This window comes from Talpa europaea (assembly GCF_964194135.1).
Source record: "Talpa europaea genome assembly, chromosome: 15".
Taxonomy (NCBI): Eukaryota; Metazoa; Chordata; class Mammalia; order Eulipotyphla; family Talpidae; genus Talpa; species Talpa europaea.
Window position 1 is genome coordinate 21976095 of NC_140083.1, and position 22523 is coordinate 21998617.

Here is a 22523-nt window from a genome sequence, read left to right on the forward strand (position 1 = left end):
TAAGAAAAAGTTTCTCTTTGAAACATTTGACTGGTATTTCTTGATTATATTCAGATGATGCATTCCAAGCTGTGATGCCACATCCTGAGGACACATCACCCCTTTTCTCAGGAAAGGCACAGTGTCCATACTCCCCTCAAGGAGCTGTCTAGATGAGCCCTTGGTTAAGCTGTGCAGCTCCTTCTGTATATTTACTCATTAGCAACTAATCGGGAATCTCTGGGAAGAAACTTTAAAAGACCATTTTAACACCACCTCATCAAAATTCCTCCAGTTGATTTAATAGCCATTGCTGATTCATAACAAGAATGATTCTTTACTGGCATGTTTGTTTTTAATTAAACAATTTTTTAAAAACAGGGTTACGCAGGGAGTGGCTCTCTACAGTGGGCCTCCAGTCACCCTCTTCCACAGCATCCTTCCGTGCGAGAGTTCCATTCTCGGCTAGTCCTCCACCTTTGTCCCACCCTGCATCCCACCTCCCTTGTCATCCAGGCTTTATCAGTTGAGGTTTTGACTCTTCTTGAGTAGACATTGATTAAAACAAAACCCAAGTACAGCCTATCATGCATACTCTTATACTTACTCATATGCCTGTCCCTCTTATGAAACAGGAAAAGGATCTCAAGTCTGTCAAGACTGGGGACCTGGTGCTTTTCCTTGTTGTTTTTCAGTCCTTCATCCTCCATGTGCCCTGCTGTCATTGTTCTTTGCACATGGCTTCCTTGGGAATGCTAGTCTGGCCCTTTGGGTAACTCCTGACTCTTCAGTTTGTTTTCACCCTTTTCAGGAAATTTCTCTCTCCTCCTTGACAAAACTAGCTCTTCCTATTAGCTCTTTTCATAGAACTCAGAGGAGCAGTTTTCCATGTATTTGTGGAATTATTTCACTGATCACCTAGTAACTAGTAAACTTAGTGAGGACAAGAGTTGTATATTGTTGTGTTCTCATATCCTCAGTACCTAATGGATGATAGACACTGAAAAATTACCTGCTGCAAGAGGGTAAGGAAAGAAGGAGAAAATATCTCTGCATGAGATCACTTGTCATTGCCCTGAGGCACAACTTTGATCTGAATAGAGCCCATGGGGTTGTTATGAAGAGGGGATACCTGGAACTCATCACACACTATCTGCACCTCCCCTACTGCTGTCTTCTTTTTGATAGGTGTTCATTTAATTTTTAAAAACCTCAGGTATAGGAATAGTTTTAGTAATTTTACTTTTGGGTAATGACTTTTGAGTAATCCTGGTTCCTTGAGCCTTCTGGTACACTTTCCTAAGAGTCATTTCCATATTCAAGGACTTTCTCATTGTTCCAGATGACTGAGCACCAAATTCCTGCATCTGATGTTCTTGACTCTTATAATCTTGCCCCACCTTAACCATCTTGTCTTAATAACCTATTATTTCCCACACAAACTTGCCACTCTCACCACAAGCTTCTTTGCCTAGAATCACTGCTTTTTCTCAGCTCCAAGCCACTGACAGCTGCTTCCCTTGGACAGGGATGCATTTTCCTCCCATTTCACTCATCCAAGTTCTACCCACAAAATGATGCAGTCCCTTGGGGGTAAAAGCATCTTAGTGTTTATCACCCTCCAGGTCAGTTTAAGTCACTACTTTCTCATAATGCCATGTCACCCTGTTTTAGACCCAATCCTAACTTCCCAGTAGGGGAATTTTTCAGTAGAATTTGCCCTACTTTGTACGGAGCATTTTGCTTGGTGCTGAAGACACAGTAGTTAATATATTGACATGTTACCTGCTCTGTGGACCTTCCCTTTTAGTTTATTCTCTGAATGTCTATAGAATTTGTACAAGGTTATTGATTTTTGGATACCTGATCACATATTGCTTACATACATACATAATTGTTTAACATGATATGTGTTATGTATTTGTTTAGGTATTGTGAGAAGTAAAGATATGAAAAACCCAAGTTACAGTGTACATAAAATTGTCAGATCATCAGTATTACTTTGTTTTCTTTACACTGGACTTTAAATACCAGGCATCAAATCTTTCCCTCCTTTTCTCTTCATTGGGCCTGAGGAGCAGTGTGGCCATCCAGCTGTAAGACCACCTGGGGAACCCAGCAGAAAAATACTTCAGCTATTTGTGCTTTGAATGTCCTTGCTGATCAAGTGGTTGAGAGTCTTGGTTTCTAAGGCCTGTTTTACATTTGTGCTGCCTTGGACTAACCACATCACTGCTTGAGACCTTGTTTTTCCCAATCCCATAGTTCCTAGGTAATTATGGGATTGAACCAGATAGTTTTTTTAGTATTGCTTCTCGAGCTAAACTATTGAGACCAATGGCGTAGCTCTAGATGCTTCTGATTGCTCAGCCAGGAGGTAGATGCTAAAAGCACAGGAGGAAAGAAAGGAAGGCTTTGTGCCCTGGGCATTCATACCTCCAATTCTGGCAAGACTGAGGTTTGACACACATTAAAGAAAACAAAACAAAAACAATCAAACTGGGCGGTATTGCTGGTAATTAGATTAGTTGGATTAGAAGACAGGGTAAATACTCCTTGTGAATATTCCTCAGAAGCCTCATAGTTTATGAGCCAGGCCTTTTCTCCCTCAGAATCGCTAATGGATATTCTGCCCCAGCAGTTTTGTAGAGAATTCTCTCACCGTGTAGATGCTGACCATAGGCCTCCAAGGGCACACACAAGCATCTCTGCGCACAGCTTCCAAATGCAAAGTCGTGCCAAATGCATCCATGAATAAATGTTCAGTGTTTGTCCATTTCAGCTACTAATTCCATAAAGCTATGGAGACTCTGCATGTAAGGCAGATACAACATAAGATAACAAATTGTTTCAACTAATAAACCAGAAGCGTTTCTTGAATGAAAAGGGGGTGGGGAGGAGGCAGTAGGCTACATGTAGCAAGCCCCCAGGATGCTTTGAAGCACACAATTTATTTCAGCCAGTGTCTGAAATTTACCAGTTCTGTGACTGCAGAGAGGTTATATCACACATCTTGGGAAACTCACATCGCATCTGTTTTAAAATTGTGTTGTCTTAGAGGGTGCATGGTTATTTTTATTGTTGGTCTTCAGTAGTAGTTATATCCTTATGTTTAGAATGCTTAAAATTGTTTTAGTTTTGGTATCTTTAATTGTATCATTAAACTATTAATTTGATGCTGATGACATATTAAGTCTCTAAGAAGAAAGTTCAGGTTTTAAACAAATCTTAAGTAACTGGCATGTTTGTAGGTCAAGGATACTGATTTAATATCATTCATCAGTTAGCATTCTAGAATGACACATGCTATAAATATATAGAACACATGTTGTTCCAAGTAATAATTAACTGTAATAATTAACACACAAAAAATGTAATCCAGAAGCTGCCTTGAAAGAAGGTAATAAATTGAAAGCATGGAGTTAAGGAAAGTCCAGGCAAGTTTTCCCTTTCAAAGAAAGTCTTTATTTTTCTGTGCGTGGGCAAATAAAATTCTTATACAATGAAATTATATCCTCCAGGTTTCTAAAAGACACTCTTTTTTGACATCCTACAACACTGTGTCAACATTCCTAATATTTTACATTCTTTGTCTAGCAAAACAGCATTATTTATAGCTTACTTTCTTCTAGTAAGTGTTATGAGTTAATATTTACATCAATCTGAGTTTAAAATGGTCTCTAAAAGATATGAAATAGTGACAATAATGCCTGTTACAGAGAGAAGGGGAAAAACTCACATTTTTGAATTTCATAACCGTTCATCATCCCTTTCCTAATCATAACCTTGGAAGAGTTGAAAAGCAGAAAGACCTATCATTTCACAAATGAAATATTTACTTCACTGTGTTTTAGTTTCTTTGCAAATCATTGACTATATTTAATTAAAAAGAAAACACGAAACTGCTTTTTGTTCTAGTCACAACTGGTTTCCTCTCTTGGAGGTAGACAGGTCAAAACTGGCTGATATTTAATATTGTTTACCTCAGTTTTATCTTTAGTAAATCCAAGAGACTTTCAAAGCTAAAATGTAACTATTTAAACAAATTAACAAAAAGATAAACCTTTCAAGTGATTAAGACTATCTCTTCCTAGGTAATTAAGGGCAGGATGAATAATAGATGAAATACAGTTATAAGATTTTCAGGAATATATTTTTCAACAGCATAGTTCAGAAATTCATATCAACTATCAATGAATTGTTCATGACTTTGAAAGGGAAGATACTAAGTTAGAAGATTGTGGGATTTCTTTGATTTAACTGTAAGAAATAACAGATTTAGGGTTGAAAATGTTACCGGAAAAAGCTGATTGCTTGGACTGTTGAGTGAGGTATGTGAAAACGGGGGTGTGTGGGTGGCTATGAGGAGGTAGTTATAGTTAAGCAAGAACTTGAATGCAGAATGTAAACATAGAGTTCAGTTGGAAATAGAGATAAACAGAAGTAAGCAACCCAGAGTTCCCCAGTTTAAAAATAAGAAACATATAAACAAAACCTTTTCAACTTTAACCAGAAAAAAAGCAAAAAAACGAAGGGGTCCTGTTCATGTAAGGCAAAGATCGCAGAAACAAAAGGAGTACCTCAGTTCAAAACAAGGCCATTTGATTTTGGTTCCAACATGTCAGGTTCCTACATTCCTAGAGAATAGGCCAGCATTGGCATAATGTGGAACAAAGCAAGAGTTTCAAGAGATGAATATGTGGAATCTGTTTGCCACAGAAATATGTGCACAATGACAAGGACAGTCACTAATTGGTGCAGGCTGTTCTGCCATATAAATACTGTTCAAACTGTATTTACAGTATGTGCTATATCCCATAGCCTAGGAAATCTGCCCCTTGCTGATAGGACTGGCTAAAAGAATTATCACTGCCTAAATGGGGGGAAACTTGGAGAGCAATTCAGCCCAAAGGAAAGACTGACAGCTTAGAAAGAAACTTGCTAATGATGCAAATATGAACTTGCATGTGCCTGAGATAAGCTTTGATTTAAGAAAACAAAGAGTCCATTCTGACTATACTTGGAAACATAGTCTTTGAAAACTTGGTTGATGAGTTGAATGAAATGGCCTAATTGAACTAATTCCCATTTGGGACTTTGTTTGTTCTACTTATCTGAAGCCAGAGCCAACAATCCTAAAAGTTTTGAATGGCAGTTAATGCTTCCAGGGATTGGGGTTTACCTATCTGTAGATAAACCAGTTTCCCTTTTGGCTGCATTATATTAATTGAAATGTTTCTGTTCCTATAAAATGGCCTCCTTGCATATTTTTGAATAAATAAATTACTTGCCCTTCTTCCACATATAATTTCTGCTGGTAAGGAGAGACCTAAAGTTTAGTGGTTTGATTGGCAGCAGTTACTCTCTATGATCGTGCTTTTATTAAAATACAAGTTAAATTACCAACAGAATCCTTTGCTATCCCTAATAGTTATATGACTTTTTTCTTACTTTAACATTTTAGCACACTTAAAATGAATCAGAGCCTACACTTAAAGGATCACTAAGAGCATGATAATGTTACTGTATATAGCATAGGTGAACTTAGGGCCGGTTATATTTTAAGTAATGTCACATCAATTGAAAATATATTAAAATCCATTCTAATACACTAAAATCTTTGCTAGTCATCTAAACCTTTATTAATCCAGGGTCATTTATAACCAAGGGTTAACAAGCCATGAATACCTTTTAGTTCTAACTTTGTATGACCAACCAGCTGCAGCTGAACATTTGCACTATTTGGTGATAGAGAATGCTGGCTGTGAATCCCAACCAAGCAAAATGTTGACCTAAAGTAAAGCAGTCCATTCTTCTTGGTAGGCCTGCATAACAAATGAAATTACATTCAATTATTCATGCAAAAGAAAGGGACTTCAATCGATATTTCAGTTTAAGTTTGTAATGGAAATTTGTCTCCTCTTGTATAGACATACCTACATAATATCCTTGACTTTTGCCTCTTGGCAGCCATAGCTATTTACTCTATGGCCCTTTAGGGAAAGAATTCGGTCCTCTGATGTACAGTGTTTTTTTCTTTTGCATTTTTTACTTATACATCGGTTTAGCAAATACTTTCTGAGCAACTCCCATCATGCCAGGCACCGGGGATGCCATGGGGAACAAGATTTTGTAAAACTACCCACCCTCTGAAGACTTGTATTCAAATTATGTACATTATTTCTTCACAACTACCTTGTCAATTAGTCTCATTCTTCAGACAATGTGACGTTCAGACAATTAATGTAACTTAACTCATTGTGCACCTAATACTAAGTCTCTCAGCCAGACTAGAATCCAGTTTTGCCTGACTTCAGGGCTTCTTACCAGTGGGTGGGCTGGTTTCATGGATGGAACTTCGTGCTTAATTTTATTTAATGCCACTATTTTGACATACATAATCATTTTTTGAACAATAAATACATTTTCATTTGCTGCTGGCCCCACAAATTAGGTATCTAGTCCTGCCAATAAGGCAATAGTACTGTCACACCCATTTCTACCAGGACTTTTTTTTTTTTTTAAACACTCCCCTGAATTCATCTATAAATAAGCCTTGACATCTATAAAACAATAGGCCATTACCTGTTCACTGTTCCATTGTCCAGTTCACCATGGAAGTTCCATGAGGGCCAGGAACCTCTTCCACAATAATTTTTTTTGAAATTCCCTCTCTGTTGACAACTCTTTTAAGAAGAGGTGAGTAGTGGGCCTCCCAGATGGCGCAGGTGGTTGAGCACTGCACTGTGAAGCTATCTGCAGCCGCTGCAGAGCGGGTTTGATCCTGGCCGGCCAGTGAGAATCCCACATGGCGCAGCAGATCTCTCCTGTCTCGCCTGCTGCTCCCCTCAGCAGTGTGTTTCGTCAGTCTGCCTATTCTGCTCCCCACTTTGTCTCTGGTGAATCCTGTCACCATCCCGAGCATCTGGCCTGTGCTCTGGTTCTTGTATAAAAATAAATAAATCTTTAAAAAAAAAAAGGGGGGGAGGTGAGTAGACACTAAATACTCAATAGGATTGAATTCCATTCATACCTGAACTTTGTAAAGCTGAGTTGACTTTCTTACCTGTTTACTTCCATGGAAGAGCAAAATCTTTACCATCAAGTGATCTTCTGGTCTGTGTGCATTTGTAAATTTTGAAACAGGATGTTAGATCTGAGTTAAACAAAACACAAGAACTGATCTGTTTTCTGATATTAGGAAATTCTTCATCCAGCTGTCAATGACTGCAGCATTGAGGGATTTGAAGGGTACTCTGAGTTCACATATTTAAAAAAGATGTTTTATCTTCCTTTCAATTTTTTGCAGCCTAGTCATTGTTGGATAAGCCAGATGGTCGTAGAATTGTCAGTCAGCTTGACTGAGCTTCTGGAAAAGTTTTCAAATATTTCTGAAGGCTTGAGTAATTATTCTATCATAGACAAACTTGTGAAAATAGTGGATGACCTTGTGGAATGCATGGAAAAACCCTCATTTAAGGTAACCTTGTATTCATTGGAATTTTTTTTACTGCTCTTCTCTAAACCTATGCTGATTGGTGGTTGGCAGGGGTGGGGGGTGGCTTGTACATATTTGATTTTATAGCCTTTTAATTTAAAAACAAGTTGTGCTGAGAAGTAAGTGTTCGTAGTTGAACTACAATGCTGAAATGTACATTAAGACTTATACATTGTCATTTGGTTTAAATATTTAAAAAATCATTTACACTGCAATTTAAAAATAGCCCTGACATTATCTTTTTTTTATTTTCTAACCTCCCTATTAGGCGTTTATTTACCTTTACATGGAAAATTGGCTATAATGAATGACTCTTGGCTTTTTATCTGTAGTAATATTTTTATGACATATGACTATTTTATTGATTGAATATGCAGCTTTTTATTAAACCACTCTCCTGTTGATTGCTATATGGGTTTATGTATACTGTTAAGAATTTATATGTCTCTTGGTACAGATATATAGGAGCGTCAAGTATAGAGTATCAGTGAAATCTCTGGGTCAAAGGATAGGCACACATTCCAACTTTACTAGATAATATCAAATGTGTCAATTCATATTGTTCCTGGTATCTAAGAATATTCTCTGCTCCGTGTCCTTACCAATATGTAGTTTCACGATGCTTTTTAATTTTTTATTTGGAGCTTATGTTGTGGAGGTGTTATAGGACAGGGAGAGGTGCAGCCCAAACCCCGCAAACCTGCCTATTCTAAATGGGTTCTGCCATCCGTCGCATCAACACAAAACATATGAGACTTTAATGGGAAGAACTTTAATAAAACTAGGAAACAATACAGGAAAGGCAGAGAGTCTAGTTTCTAAATCAAGCACCCAAAGTTACCCGTCCCCTCGTGGGTAAAAGTCCATCCATATGGGATCGGCCCAGAGCAAGGCCCCAAAGCCTGCCACAAGTCTAAAGCATCTTCCAGTGGGGACCCACAGAAAAGGGTCAGAAACAACCAGACAAGCCCAGAAGGAAAAGAGCAAAATCAAAATCAAGATAAAAGCTGCCATTGTCACCTCCCCACAGGTCTCACCCACATCTGTGTCACCCCGTCCACGACCAAAAGACAAGCGCAGTTTCTTCACGTGTCTCTAGGCTCCATGCGCCTCCTCCAGGTCTCCTTCTGGCTCCATCCTGCTTCCTTCCTTCCTCCGTCTCCTCTGCATCCTCTTCTCTTCCTGCTCAGCTCCACCCTCCCTTGGGTGGGGCAGGGAACCTGGAACCTCCCCCTTCCCTGGGGAACCACACTGTTACAGAGGGATTTTTTTTCAAATAAGGTTATCATGTTTTTAGTGAGCATCTCTAAAGAACAAGTTTTCTAGCTTATTTCATTTGTATGTTGTATTCACCTTACTCTTACTAATACCCTTCCTCCTTCCTACTCTCTGAACATTGAGTCCCAGACTAAATTGGATGGGGTCATCTTCTTACAATATTCATTTGAATTATGTGTGTTAAAGTAGTTGCCTGAAAGTTTTTTGTTGTTGTTTTGTTAATTGATTTTTTAATTATATATTTATATTTTTACATCATTTTTCTTTTTTTGCACAATGTATGCATTTTCATCTTGGTTATATCCCCCATACAATTACCACTCCCCTTATTTTATTTTTATTTTAAAAAACTTTTTTAAAGATTTATTTTGTTTATACAAGAACCAGGGATTAAATCAGAGCAGGGAACAGAACAGACAGAATGACCAAAATACACTGCTGAGGGGAGCAGCGGGCGAGACAGCAGGAGAGGTCTGCCGCCCCATGTGGGTTGCTCTGCAGCTGGCGGGAATCAAACCGGCACTGCAGAGGCTGCAGGCAGCTTCACAGCGCTGCCCTCAACCACCTGCGCCACCAGGGAGGCCTGCCCCTTATTTTTATTTGAATCTTTGAAGGACATGTTAGTCTATTAGCTTGACATCAATGAAATCTATAAATTATTTGGAAACATTTTTGAAGTATTCGTTATTTCCCTTCTAGAATGTAAAAAAATCATCTAAGAGTCCAGTTCCCAGAAAGTTTACTCCTGAAGACTTCTTCGCAATTTTTAATAAATCCATCGATGCCTTCAAGGACTTGGATATGGTGGCATCTAAAACTAGTGAATGTGTGTTCTCTTCAACATTAAGTCCTGAAAAAGGTAAGACATATAAACATTTCTGATTTAAGTGGAAAAGCAAGCTTGACTCTTACAGGTGTCGGTAAGACTCTACCTCTAACTCAAATATATGTGTAGCTAGAGAAAGATGTGTGTGTATATGTTTCTGTCTAATATAAAAGCAAGTACTAATCCCATGAAAGAAACTAGTGTTTGTAGATCTGTGGGTTTTCCAACCAAAACATTTTCAAATTAAAGAATTGCGTGTGAGTAAATAAATTATTTACGTCATTCATATTTTTCTTATCTGACATTTGCTAGTATTGTCCAATGATATTATTCAATAAATGTCCCTTCTCAGATCTCTTCCTTAAGGGTCCACCTCGGAGTCATGAATTCTGATCTTCACCAGTTACTCTGTATTGACACTCTTTCCCTCACTGGGTTCCTCTAAATACAAAATCTTAATTTCATTTTTTATGACTGATTACCAACAATTTGCATTTCTATTTATCAGCATATGTAGGCAATGCATCTTTGTTCTATAAGGTTACTATGATGAATGTCTTAATAAAAATAGAATAGCAGGACTCAGTATGAAATAAATAGGAACTGAGTAATCTAGATTTGGAAAGTACTCTGGTATTACACTTCACCTTTTTGGGGACTCTGTAATTTATGTAAATCATCATGCCGCACTGACACATTATTGCTTTCTATTTAGATTCCAGAGTCAGTGTCACAAAACCATTTATGTTACCCCCCGTTGCAGCCAGCTCCCTTAGGAATGACAGCAGTAGCAGTAATAGTAAGTACATATATCTGATTTAATGCATGCATGGCTCCAATTGGCATTGATAGGAGTATTGCATGGGCTTTAAAGGAAATCTCTACAATGATTACTGTTCATACTGTTCTGTTACTGTTCTTCCTGATCCGATCTTTCTGAAAATTAAATACTAGATCTGTAGTATTGGATTTCCCTAGAGCTGGAGAGAATGTTTAGAGAATTACACCAGTGTTTTTCTGCTAAGATTTTAAATAAGGCATGAAATTACTTTTAGAACTGTGATCTAAGCTTTTTTTCATTGTGGACTGAGAACATAGTTTGTGTGAAATTTGCCTGACAAAAAGGAATATTGAAAATGGAAGGGACAAATCCTGGTTGCATAGAAATCCAAGGATATTTAACCTTTGTATATATCAGTATTTACTATAGTGTGTTTGGGAATTTGATAATTTTGTTTTTGCTATATACTTAAATGTTGGAGGAAGATTGTTTCTTTCCCTGAAATTTCTGTCTTCTTTGGCCAAGAATCCAGTTTCTGGAAATCTGTGTCCTCTTTTCAAATCTAGGCAAAGGTCATTCTGGAGATCATTGAACTTACTAAATGTTCTGACCCTCTTGTTTCATAGCAGATGCAGAAGGTGAAATATTAATACCTAAATCTTAGCTAGAAAAAAGATTCCTTAAGACTGTAATGGGGCTGTTTGAGGACATAAATACCCAGCTGTGAAAAAAAGAGTAATCAATTTATTACAAATCCACACTAGCGATCTCCAATCCATAAATTAAAAAAAAAATTAATCCAATTTGTTTTAGGAATTTTGCCACCAAAGCCTGACCTGAACTGAGGTGAGGCTATTTATTTTCTCTCTTCTTCTATATTTCAAGAACCAACATTTGGCTTCCTAAATTCTGTTTATATTTTATTGATTTCTAATCTTCAACTTTTGGTTTAACTTGTTCAACTGGCTCTAGCTTCTTAAGGTGGAAAATTAGGAAGGAATGGTTTAAAATCAATCTAATATAAGCACTTAAAGGCATAAATTTCCTTGTAAGCAGTTTGAGGTACATCCTTACACATTTTGATGGTATGTTTCCAGTATCATTTCTTTTAAAGTATTTTCTAAATCTCCTTGTGATTTTCTCTTTGATTTAAAATATAAAAATGGATTGATGTGTAAAATTAGTTTTTCTAGATTGTTATTGGAGTCTGCATTCTACTGTTAGAACATACGCTATAATCTTTTGACATCTATTCAGACTTACTTAGAGTGTGTTCACAAATAGAGTGTAGCCTTGGTCAAAGTGGCTTAATCTAGACTTATATCCTTATTAATCTAACTTTTTGTCAATAACTAAGAGAAGGGTATTAAAAACATTTTGGGGATTTGACCATTTCTCCTTTGGTTCTGAATTTTTTGCTTCTTGTATTTTGAAGCTCTCTGTGCATTTATAATATTCCCCAGTGACCTCTTGGAGTAGAGCCAGTTTCTCCAATGCTTACTGTCTTCATGGTATATCTTTTTATTTTTATCCTTTTTTTTTTTTTACACTACCCCTCTGGTAAGCTATCACTGGGCCTTGCTATTTTATCTCATCTATCTTTGATTTTTAGTTAGTGTTTCATCCATTTATGCTCAATGTAATTATCGGTATGGTGGATGGGGGTCTATGCTTTGCTTTCTGTTGGCCCCATGTGTCTACTGATCTTTTCCAGCCCTTTTTTGAGCTTAATTTTTTTCAGGGTTCCATTGTAGTTACCCTATTAGCTTTTCAACAGCACCTCTTGGCTGTATTCTGTGGTTGCCTTAGGAATTTCATTGTATATCTCAACTTACCACATTCACCTCAGAGTTGATATGCTAGCACTTCAGAAAACAAGCCTGAAACACAAGAGTTCCACAACTGTCTTTCATACTTTATTGTATTGGGGCTTAGGGGAAAAGTCCCCTACTACATCTGGGTTCTTCTGAGACTAAACCAGAATGAACACATTAATAGACAGATTAGTAGGAGAAAAAGTCAAAATTTAATGACATGTATTGAAAATTTTCAATTGTAAAGTAAAATGGGGCACACTAGGGACATACATCTTGTGTTCAAGGACCTGGCGCACCAAGGAGAGAGACAGGGGAGACTTCACATGAGGCCAGGATCATTTTGCTCACACATGCATTAGGCAATATCCCAGAGCAAGGTTTTGTTCCACTTATTTTTCAACCTTTCTCTCTGTTTCTAAGTATTTGACGTACACTTCCCTTTTCTTTGGTTGCCATCTCTAAAAGACTTTTTGAAAGCAGTTTGAGGTTCATAGCAAAAATGAGGGGGAAGTGCAGAGATTTCACATAAACCTTCTCTCATTACCAACAGCCCCTACCTGAGTGGCCCATTAGTTATAATTAAACCTACATGGACACATCATTGCCACCCAAAGTCATTTTTAGGATTCTCTCTTGTATTGTACAATCTAGGGGTTTGGGCCCAGTACATATCTTCTTTCTAACCTTATGTTTTGTGTTTTAGAATTTCCATGTGTTTCTACATTTTTCCACTGAGATTTTCCAACTGCATTTTCATTATGACATTTACTTTTTGTTTGCCCTTTGCATATAGTTTTAAGAGCTGCAGTAAAGTTCTTTTCTCCTAATTTCAACATGTAGGTCATCCCAGGGTAGATTTCCACTATCTTATTACATTCCTCTTTAATGGCTTGTAAGTTTGGAGTATATGCTCAACAGTATGGATACTATTTTGACTATCTGGATTGTGTAGCATTCCTTTAGAGACCATTGAGGTTTGTTTTGTTCTCGGCAGGTCATCTGCAGGAAGATCAGCTTTATCCTTCTTCCCAGGCTTGTTTTTAAGCCTTCTTGAAGGAAGTAGGGATGATTCTAAGCTATCTCTTGAATACCTAAGAAATCTCTCCTTGTAAGAGCTCCTCTGTCTTTGAATGACTGCTAAAGTAAAGATGCCAAGTTTTGTTTCTCCCTTTGCATGGACATCTTATGCAACCAGTGACTTAAAAAGACTCCTCCTCCAGAGACTCCTGGTGCTCTGATGACTTTTCCTACAAATAACCCTACCCCGCAAATTTCAGCCAAGTCAGCAACCCTGACCTGACTTTCTCAGTGAGACTGAGCCTTGCTTTGGTTCTGTTTTCTATACCTCAGTCTGAAACTGCCTCCCAACCAGAAAATTAGGACGAGCATGGTCTCCCTGGGTGTTTTCCTTCTCTCAGGGATTATATTCTTGTGCTGCCTTCTGGCTAATGTCTGAAAATAGTTGCCTTGTATAACTTGTCTAGTATAATCATTTAGGTTGGGAAGATTAATCTGCTACCATCATGATTGGACACAAGACTTTTCTAATTACATTAAAAAAGACAAACTGAATGTAAAACATCCATTCAGTCCTATGCCTCTAAATTTGAAGGTACTTTTTTTTTTAAGATTTATTTATGCATACAAGAGCTGGGGTACAGGCCAGAGATGCAGGGGGTGAGAGGATCCACCAGAGACAGAGTGGGGAACAGAACAGGCAGACTGAAATATACTGCTGAGGGGAACAGTGGGCAAGACAGGAGAGGTCTGCCTCGCCATGTGGGGGTCTCCCTGGCCAGCCGGGGATCACTTCATAGTGCAGTGCTTAACCCCTTGTGCCACCGGGGAGGCCCTGAAGGTACTTTTTTAATTAATTGCAAAGTGAATGACCAACTTCGGGTTTTTTTTAAAATCACTTTTTATAAAAAAAATATGGGTCTTTCATAACTACCTGCTTTTTGACCAGGTGATTTTACTGATGTAGCACATAAAAATCTATTCAGGGTATTACCTCTTAAGGGATGTGGCATTCTTAAAAGAGAGACAGTGACAGTGATAACTAAAATACACATAGTACACTATGTGTATATATTGTAATACATGAAAGAGGTATGCAATGTTTCTAATTGTAGCATAAAGGGGGAAAATATTTTTGGGGAATGGGTTCAGGGAAATTTGAAGAAAGCCTATCATTTTCCAGGGATAAGAACCAAAATGTGACCAGGTCCACCAGAGAACAGGAGGATATTGCAGAGATGTGAGGGACTGGTAAGGAAGAGCTCTGGGCAAATATAAAAGTGTAGAAGTTGCCCAAAAGGACTGTGTTTTCAAAGTAATAGGAAATCCTTTGTGTTGAGGTGAAAAGATGTTTTAAAAAGTTTTAGATCCTTGCAAACTGCTTTTAAATGCTACAGAAGGAAAATTTTACTTTGCCATTAGTCTTGAGTCATTGCTTGGACTCCTGTCCCAGCTCTAACCCTTTGACTACCTCTGTGCTTAATCTTTCTAGACTCCGTAGTCAAGTGGTGAATGCTAATACTGTTTGCATACATACTGAGGGGTATCCCCAGGACCCCCAAGTTTACTTGTTCTAAAGGGATTCTGCCATCTGCTACACAAACTATATTCCTCTTGTGAAAGAGCTTTAATATAATGCTTGTACATAGAGAAAGGATATAGTTTCCCAGTGAAACACCCAACATTACCCAGCCCCAAGTGGGTAAAAGCCCAGCCAAACCGTCAGCCCAAGGGAGAGCTGCTGAGGCCTAAATGCTTGTCAGAAGTCTAAGTCACCTTCTGGAGGGGAACCATAGGAAGGGAATGAAAGGGGCCACATGGGTCTCTCACCCACATCTCTTACACATGTTTCCTCCAAGTCCCAAGCTGAGAGGCCAGCGAGCCCTTCTCCACATATCTCTGTGCCCTGTGTCTCTCTGCTGGTTGCAGAGAGATTGGTATTATTAGTCACACTAAACAAGTCAGTTCCCAGGAATTTGGAATTACTCAGGTCCTGTCTGGGTGAGCTCCCCACCCCACAACATTTCTTCAGGCAATCTTTACAGGAAAAGTAAATCTTTGTTGCAGGCCTGGGCTCTGGTCCCGAATACCCTGCATATGGACCTTGAGGCTTACAGTTCAAATTTCATTCATTCCTGGTAGATAGCAACAGGAGCAAGTATTGGGAATCTTGCCCTGGAGGGACAGGCAAGCTCTTATATCATTTTTCTCTCCATGCCAGAGAGATGACATAGCTGGAGAGTAGGCCCATTTGTAAGTCATGGGTAGTAGCAAGGGACAAAGCAAAAGTTCGTGAACCTGACAGCGATGAGAGAGGAAACTCAGTTCCTTGAGTCTTTTTCTCCTCCCAGCTTTAATGAGGCCTCCCCTGCCCTCTCTTCTGCAGGAAGATTCAAGGATAATTCAAACATGTTAGTGGAATAAGAACACAAATAGCCAATTCATTTACAGATAGTGCTATTAAGATTCTTAAAGTGGTAGGGATTATTGTACCTTTGAATCTATTTTCTCAAAATATGGGTGGTAGTCTGGGACTTATGTACCTTTTATTAATGTTATATAACCCTTAAAAATAGCTATATTACTGTAACAATAGAGCTACTTCAATTATACCAAATCCCACTTTATAACTTGGGCTGCTTTTGGTGAGAGAAATCATGTTGAGCTGTAATTTAAGATGCCTGAAACATACTTTTCCTGAGGCTGGAGGATGTGGTGCTAGTCTTAAGGAAGCAATTTGTGGTTCCCTTCCCATTTTCTTACTCCGTGTCTGCTCCCTCACCACCTTATACTTTATACACAATACTCACTACCACACCACATCCACACACATGCATGTGAGCAAATACACAGACTTCCCAGAACCTCTTTGGAAACATAGAATTAATAAATTTCCTGATCTCAGTTACAAATACTGGGAATGGGCAATTTTCCAGAAGACAGAATCTATCTCAATTCTGAAGTTAAATCTATGAGCTTATTGTTCCCTTGTAAATGGTGATATACAGTGGTTTGGATTTTTAGTGTACTTTATATGTTAAATAGGTGGCCACAGGCTGTTAAGGTAACCCAAATAACATTGTAAAGTATCATAAAGGTGGTCACCTTGTCTTGGAATGGTTTACATTTTGATCACATAATGGTTGAAAATGTATAATTTCTAAACTTGCATCTTCAAAGGAATACTGATATCTTAAGTCTTAGAAATTGGCACATGTGTCAGTGTTGTGAAACAACTATGTTGTTCCTTATAAGGAGACAGAAGAAACCCTGTCAATGTTAAGCTTTGTGTTGGAAGAAACTTTCTTGAGAAAAATGTTTTGTTTAATTCATAAGTTGTCCTGCTTCTAGAGTAAGAACAGGGCAGGATGAAGGAAGGTGTCCCAAGCTAATCTCATGTCTCCTCACTCACCAAGTTTCTTGTTTCCAGTAAGGGTGGAGAGACACTAATGTTTTCAACATTCTTTAGTGTCCAATAGTCTCAAGCTTACAAACATAAAAATCTGATCAAACCTTCCGTTAGTTCTTATCACATCTGGATGCCAAGCAGCAATGAGCTAAGGACACACCACAATTCCAAGTAAGAGGCACCTAGAAATACGATCTACATGAATCTAATTTGTAGCAGAACAAACAGTTTTATGCATGCAGATCATGATCTGGGTTGTAAAATGTCATCTTTAAAATTTTAAAAAAATCTTAGTTTCTTGACAAGATGGCAAAAGAAAAAGTGAAAAGCTGTTAGAAGATAAAGGTTTGGAAGATGGATTCGTTGGATGTAATACAAACTATTTTTCTCCTAGAAATGTCAATTTTCCTGTCTGTGGGGTTTCTTTCTTTTTTTTCCAACTTCTCTTTCGGAGTCAACATGGATTGGTCTTGCCATCCAATATTTAACAGAAAAATCAGCATTTGAAATATCTTAAACAGAGATAGGTCAACAGTACCTATGTTGGGAGCAACCACAACGTAAGACCAAAACCTTTAGCGTGGACGTGCTGTGCTCACTCACCTCTGTGCTATTTATATTACAGGGAAGGCCTCGAATCCCATTGGAGACTCCAACCTACAATGGGCAGCCATGGCTTTGCCTGCATTCTTTTCTCTTGTCGTTGGGTTTGCTTTTGGAGCCTTATACTGGAAGGTAAGTGTTGCTATAACAAATCGCCACTTTGGAGACAGCTCCTCTGGTTGAGAATATTTCTTCCACTGAAGAAATGGGAATACTTTAAATATATGGAACTGAACATAAAAACAGACTGGGGAAAAAAAAAAAACTATCTTAGCTTCGTTTATATGTAGAATATAGAGAAACCAAACAAAAGGTCAAGAAAGACAAAACTGGGCCTCCCTGGTGGTGGAGCGGTTGAGTGCTAGGCTGCAAAGCTTCCCGCAACCTCTGCAGCACTGGTTTGATCCCTGGCCACCGGCGAGGGTCCCACATGGCGCACAGACGTCTCCTGCCATGCCTGCTGCTCCCCTCAGCAGTGTGCTTCGTCAGTCTGCCTGTTCTGTTCCCCACTCTGGTGAATTCTCTCGCCCTCCCGTGCCTCTGACTATACCCAGTGCTTGTATAAATAAATGAATAAATCTTTAAAAAAAAAAGACAAAACTTGCAAGCTGACAACAGATCTGAGGCATACAGCAGGGGAAGGGGAGGGAGAGAGCTCAAAACAGGAGGGAAGGGCCCAAGGGACTGTGGTGATGGTTCACCGGTGCTCTGGTGGTGGGAGAAATCAAATACCATATCAAAACGAACAACAATGTAAGAAAATTAATTTAAAAAAAACAGGCTGAAAATCACAAATACATACTTAATACAAATGGCATATCTATTTGGCTTTATCTGCTATTCTGGGTTTCTACTCCTTTGCCCTCTTCTTATTAAAGCTTGTCTAAAATTTTTAAATGTGCAAAGTCATTGTGACTTTTTTTTTTTTTAGAGGCATGTTTTCTTTATTTGTTTGTTTGTTTGTTTTGTTTTGTTTATACATACACTGGGTACAGTCAGAAGTGCGGGAGGGTGAGAGAATTCACCAGAACCAGAGCAGGGAGTAGAGCAGGCAGAAGGACTGAAGTACACTGCTGAGGGGAGCAGCGGGCAGCAGGAGAGGTCTGCGTGCCATGTGGGACCCTCCTCCGGTGGCCGGGGAGCAGCCGGGGATTGAACCGGCGCCACAGAGGCCGCGGGCAGCTTCGCAACCCAGCGCTCTACGGCTGCACCACCGGGGAGGCCCTGTGACTTGTTTTTTTTAAACTATCTTTTGAATTTGATAAAGATTTTTAAAAAAAGTTACTCTTTCTGCTGATATCCTAAAACTTTTGAGTTGATTAATTTTGCAACTAAAAATGATGAAAAATGCACAGTATAATTTCCATGCTACATGCTAAGAACTGTTATTGGAGTTAGTCTCTCCACTTTAATGTTTATGTCATTACCTCTTAATTATTCCAGTCACTGATACATAGCATTGTTCTTTTCCCAGAAGAAACAACCAAATCTGACAAGGGCCGTTGAAAATATACAGATTAATGAAGAGGATAATGAGATAAGGTATTGTCTTGCCATTGCCATTTCTCATCCCAGAAATATGCCCACAACGTCAAGGAGCTGTTTACTCTCATAATGGCATATCCCAATGACTGTCCCCCCAGGTCTTTATATTTCTGATCTCTCATTCTGTCTTCAAGCCTACACTTCCATCTACCTATTGAGGATGCCCTCACATAATTATCTTCATGATGCCGCTTAGGGTACCAAAAAGTAGTCCTCTCTATTTCCATAATTTCTGTATGAACAGGACATTGCCCAGATGTCTGGTTGCGGAGTCCTAGAAGGACACCAACTTTTATTCTTCTTTTCTACACTATTACCAAGATTTACTGATTCCTCAGAGATTCTTACCCAGCTTAACTCATTGGCAACAGTCTTTATTCTACCCCCATATGTTTACTCTGTACTGACTAAATCGCTAATTAACCTATCATTATTTCTTTAGTCCTTCTAGACTCTGCTTTGACTCATTCTTCCTTAAATCCTGGCTCATAATTTCAGTACTTATGCAAGAAACTTTCAGTGATTTTCTCTTACACATTAAATATATTTGGGCTCTGGTTTTCAGAGCCCTTAACACTTCTCAAACTAGTCAGTCTTTTCTCAAAGACAAATGCAAAAATTAAATTGCCTTTCAATTTACTGTAGCTCACCCTGATCATTTTAACCTTACCCCACACTGTCCAGGCACTAATACCTCGGTGTACACTGTTATAGTTACCATTTGGCATGTGCAATGTAAGCATTTTTAGGATATATGTATATATGCATTTACAGAAAGAATATTTTCAATTACTTGAGAAGGCTGTCTTGTGGCAGGTAAGTCTTTCCTATAGTTATAGTTAAGAACGTAAGCCTCCCACCCAATTTTGCTACTGTTTATACAGAAAAAATTGCCCTTTAAAATGCCCAGATCATAGTGTACTTCGAAATCTCTGTCCAAAAGCAAATGAGCACTTTTCTTACTTTCTTTCAGTATGTTGCAAGAAAAAGAGAGAGACTTTCAAGAAGTGTAATTGTGGCTTTTATCAACACTGTTACTTTCATACATTGGTAAGTTTTCGAATTCTCTGAAAGATTTAACACCAACTTAGACACCAAAATTTGGAAACAACATCTATTATGTCTTTTATCATGCTGGTGCTGGTATGTTAACTGAAGCTGCTACATAATTGAATTGTGAATATCTAATTGGTTATGTGTTCTCAAGTTTTGAAAGACAAGCAGTATTAGTCGTGATTAGTGGATTTATCTTGAATGTGAGATATACAAAAAGTGAACAGTGGGGTGTTTACTTTGAGGTCAGAAAACAAATTCAAGCAACTTAGGATGAACATATTAAAGAATAAATAATTAGGTGTGATTCTATACCATAATAGAAAAAGTAGCCCATTCATAGAAGTTGAAATTGGTGAAGACCAGAAAGATTTCTCTGCCACATTCAGGATAGAAACAAAATGTCTTGCAATCAGGGGAGGAAGATTATCAAGGTGAAGTACCACCTGCTGCATGACTGGTCATTTGTGCCTCAACAGGGCTCAGAGCACAGGCTGCACTAAATATTAACCAGTGACAATGCTGTTGGGAGTATGGGGGCCCACAGAGGGTTTGTAGGAAAAGGAAAATGAAGAAAACATGGTCAGAGGGCACTGAAGTTCATGTCTCCTGTCTACTCTCTTAGGTCCCAAACCCCACACATTCTTGGGGGAGCTAAATGGCATTAACTTGATCAAGCAACCATCTGTAATCTTCTAATTCCCACTTCTGTTGTTGCTCAGGGAATCCTGAGTGCATTTATTACAATGGGATGTGAGTGTTTGCTCATCTTCCTAAGTCTTCAAACCTTCCCTGTCTACCCTCCTTTGCCACGATGCACAGAGGGTTATTGCCTTTGCTCGATTATAATAGAGAGAGCTTGTAGTAAGCTTACCTATCCCTACAGATCCTGTCTCTTCCAGTTTTCACTTATGTCCCAGATTCAGAAACTTATCTCTAGATGGAACCTTCCCTAGGAAAACTGGGTCATGGAGCCTCATACTTCCTGCAGGAGCTCACTTTTGGTTATACAACATTTTCAACACCCAAAATACCATGATAGAAAAATAATGTCTCATTTTTATGTCACTTAAACCCTTCATGTTTTTCTTTAACCATGCCCTTCGTCACTGCCTCCAAAGCATGACAATGCCTTCTTTTCTGCTCCCTATCCTAGCTGCTATCTAGGCTCATTTTTCTTGTCCAATAATGCAAATGAACAGACCCTTCACTTGAACCTTTTTATTTTCTGGGGCAGTAGTCCCCAAGCTGAAATCAGTTTTTCCTAGAAACCTATTTCTCTGCCCTCTGCCCCAACACAAACCTCAGTTTTTCCTATTTGCCTTTCATTCCCTTAAGCCAGACATAACCTGAACCACACACTAAATGGTTAATTTAGTCTCAAAGGCTCAAGTAATGTCCTCTGTTGTTTAGTTTTAAATTGCACCCCTGGGATCCTGTTCTGGCACACGGGTCTTTCATTATGTGGTTTTTAATGGTGGCGTTTGTCCTGTGACATTTGGAGTGTATGATGATGGGAAAACCCAGACCATTGTGTAGGAGAAAAAAAGATGTCATTTTAAAGCAGCCATAGCGAAGCAACTTGCACATATGCTTCCTAGTCAGGGAACATTCAAGGACAGGAACACAGTCTGTCCGGTTCTTGCTGTATCACAGCACTTGTTGCTTGTGCGTCAAAGGCTCTCAAGAAATGTTTAGAAAGATTTATTCGTTCACTAAGTTGCTCTTAATTGAAAGTTTAGCCAAGAAGTAGAAAGATAGTTATTCTGAAGTAGGGTTTTTTCCCTTTCAAGATAAAGATGTTCTAGAGATCTGCTGTGTAATATTATGCCCGTGGTTAGCAAAGCTTTGTTGCGTTCGTAAGTGTTGTTACCCTAATAATGTTTAAAAGTACGGTTTATTGAATTTACTTATTGAGGTCAATAGGATGGTCAGGGGAACTACAGTCATATAGGAATTTATTTTTCTTAAAGAATGATTCATTTCATACAAGAGTAATACCGCAAAGTAGAGATTCAGGATAAAGAAGCCCTGAGTTTGCTTAGAAATAAAAGGGTGAGGTAATGAATGAAGGGGCTGTCTTTCATAGACTTGCCTGTTCATCATCTCTATAAAGCTCTCTCAAGAATCACCTCGTGTACCACCACTTCCAAAAAATAGTAACTTCTCCAATAAAGGTGATCTCTTGGGCCCTCTAACTTTTATATGACTCTTAGTCGGATACCTCAGTTACATAGATATTATGTTGTCCTCTAAACTATAAGCTCTTAAGAGAGAATGTTATTTCATTTTGGAATCTCAAATTCTATAGTTTGTTTAGGCATATAGGATATGACAAACTAAGACTGTCAGTAATATGCAAATAAATTTGTAGGGGAAAGCTTGTCATAGTAAATGGGAATTCAAATGGATGAGGGACAAGGAAGAAAGAGCTAGCTCATTATTGCAAACTCCAAAGCTAAAATGCATATGTATCAATCCTAATCATTTGAGTACTCATTGCAAGAGTCAAGTCTTAGGCTTGACCCCGTACCAACAGATGTTTACAACCTATCAAGGAACTTGTATAATTTGGGTTGAGGGATGTGATCAAGGGAAGGCACAGGGTAGAGGTGAAATCTGCCAAGAAATAACAGTACAAAGATAGAAGTAAAATATGGAGTTGTAACTGCATTTTGAAAATGATGTAATTTGCATTACAGTAATTTACTTGGCTT

The 22523-nt window shown here is 38.5% G+C and overlaps 1 protein-coding gene across 1 annotated transcript in view; it reads left to right on the top strand.

The window, feature by feature from the left end:
• The window catches only part of KITLG (KIT ligand), a gene marked incomplete at both ends in the record, with an annotated part of 37190 nt that extends 17424 nt beyond the window's left edge, over positions 1–19766 (top strand). Inside the window, 6 exons of the mRNA XM_084255968.1 lie at positions 7289–7459; positions 9455–9614; positions 10297–10380; positions 17231–17340; positions 18683–18750; positions 19727–19766. Coding sequence (XP_084112094.1) covers positions 7289–7459; positions 9455–9614; positions 10297–10380; positions 17231–17340; positions 18683–18750; positions 19727–19766 — 633 coding nt within the window. The remainder of the gene's footprint in view (positions 1–7288; positions 7460–9454; positions 9615–10296; positions 10381–17230; positions 17341–18682; positions 18751–19726) is intronic.
• Between the last annotated feature and the right edge of the window lie 2757 nt (positions 19767–22523).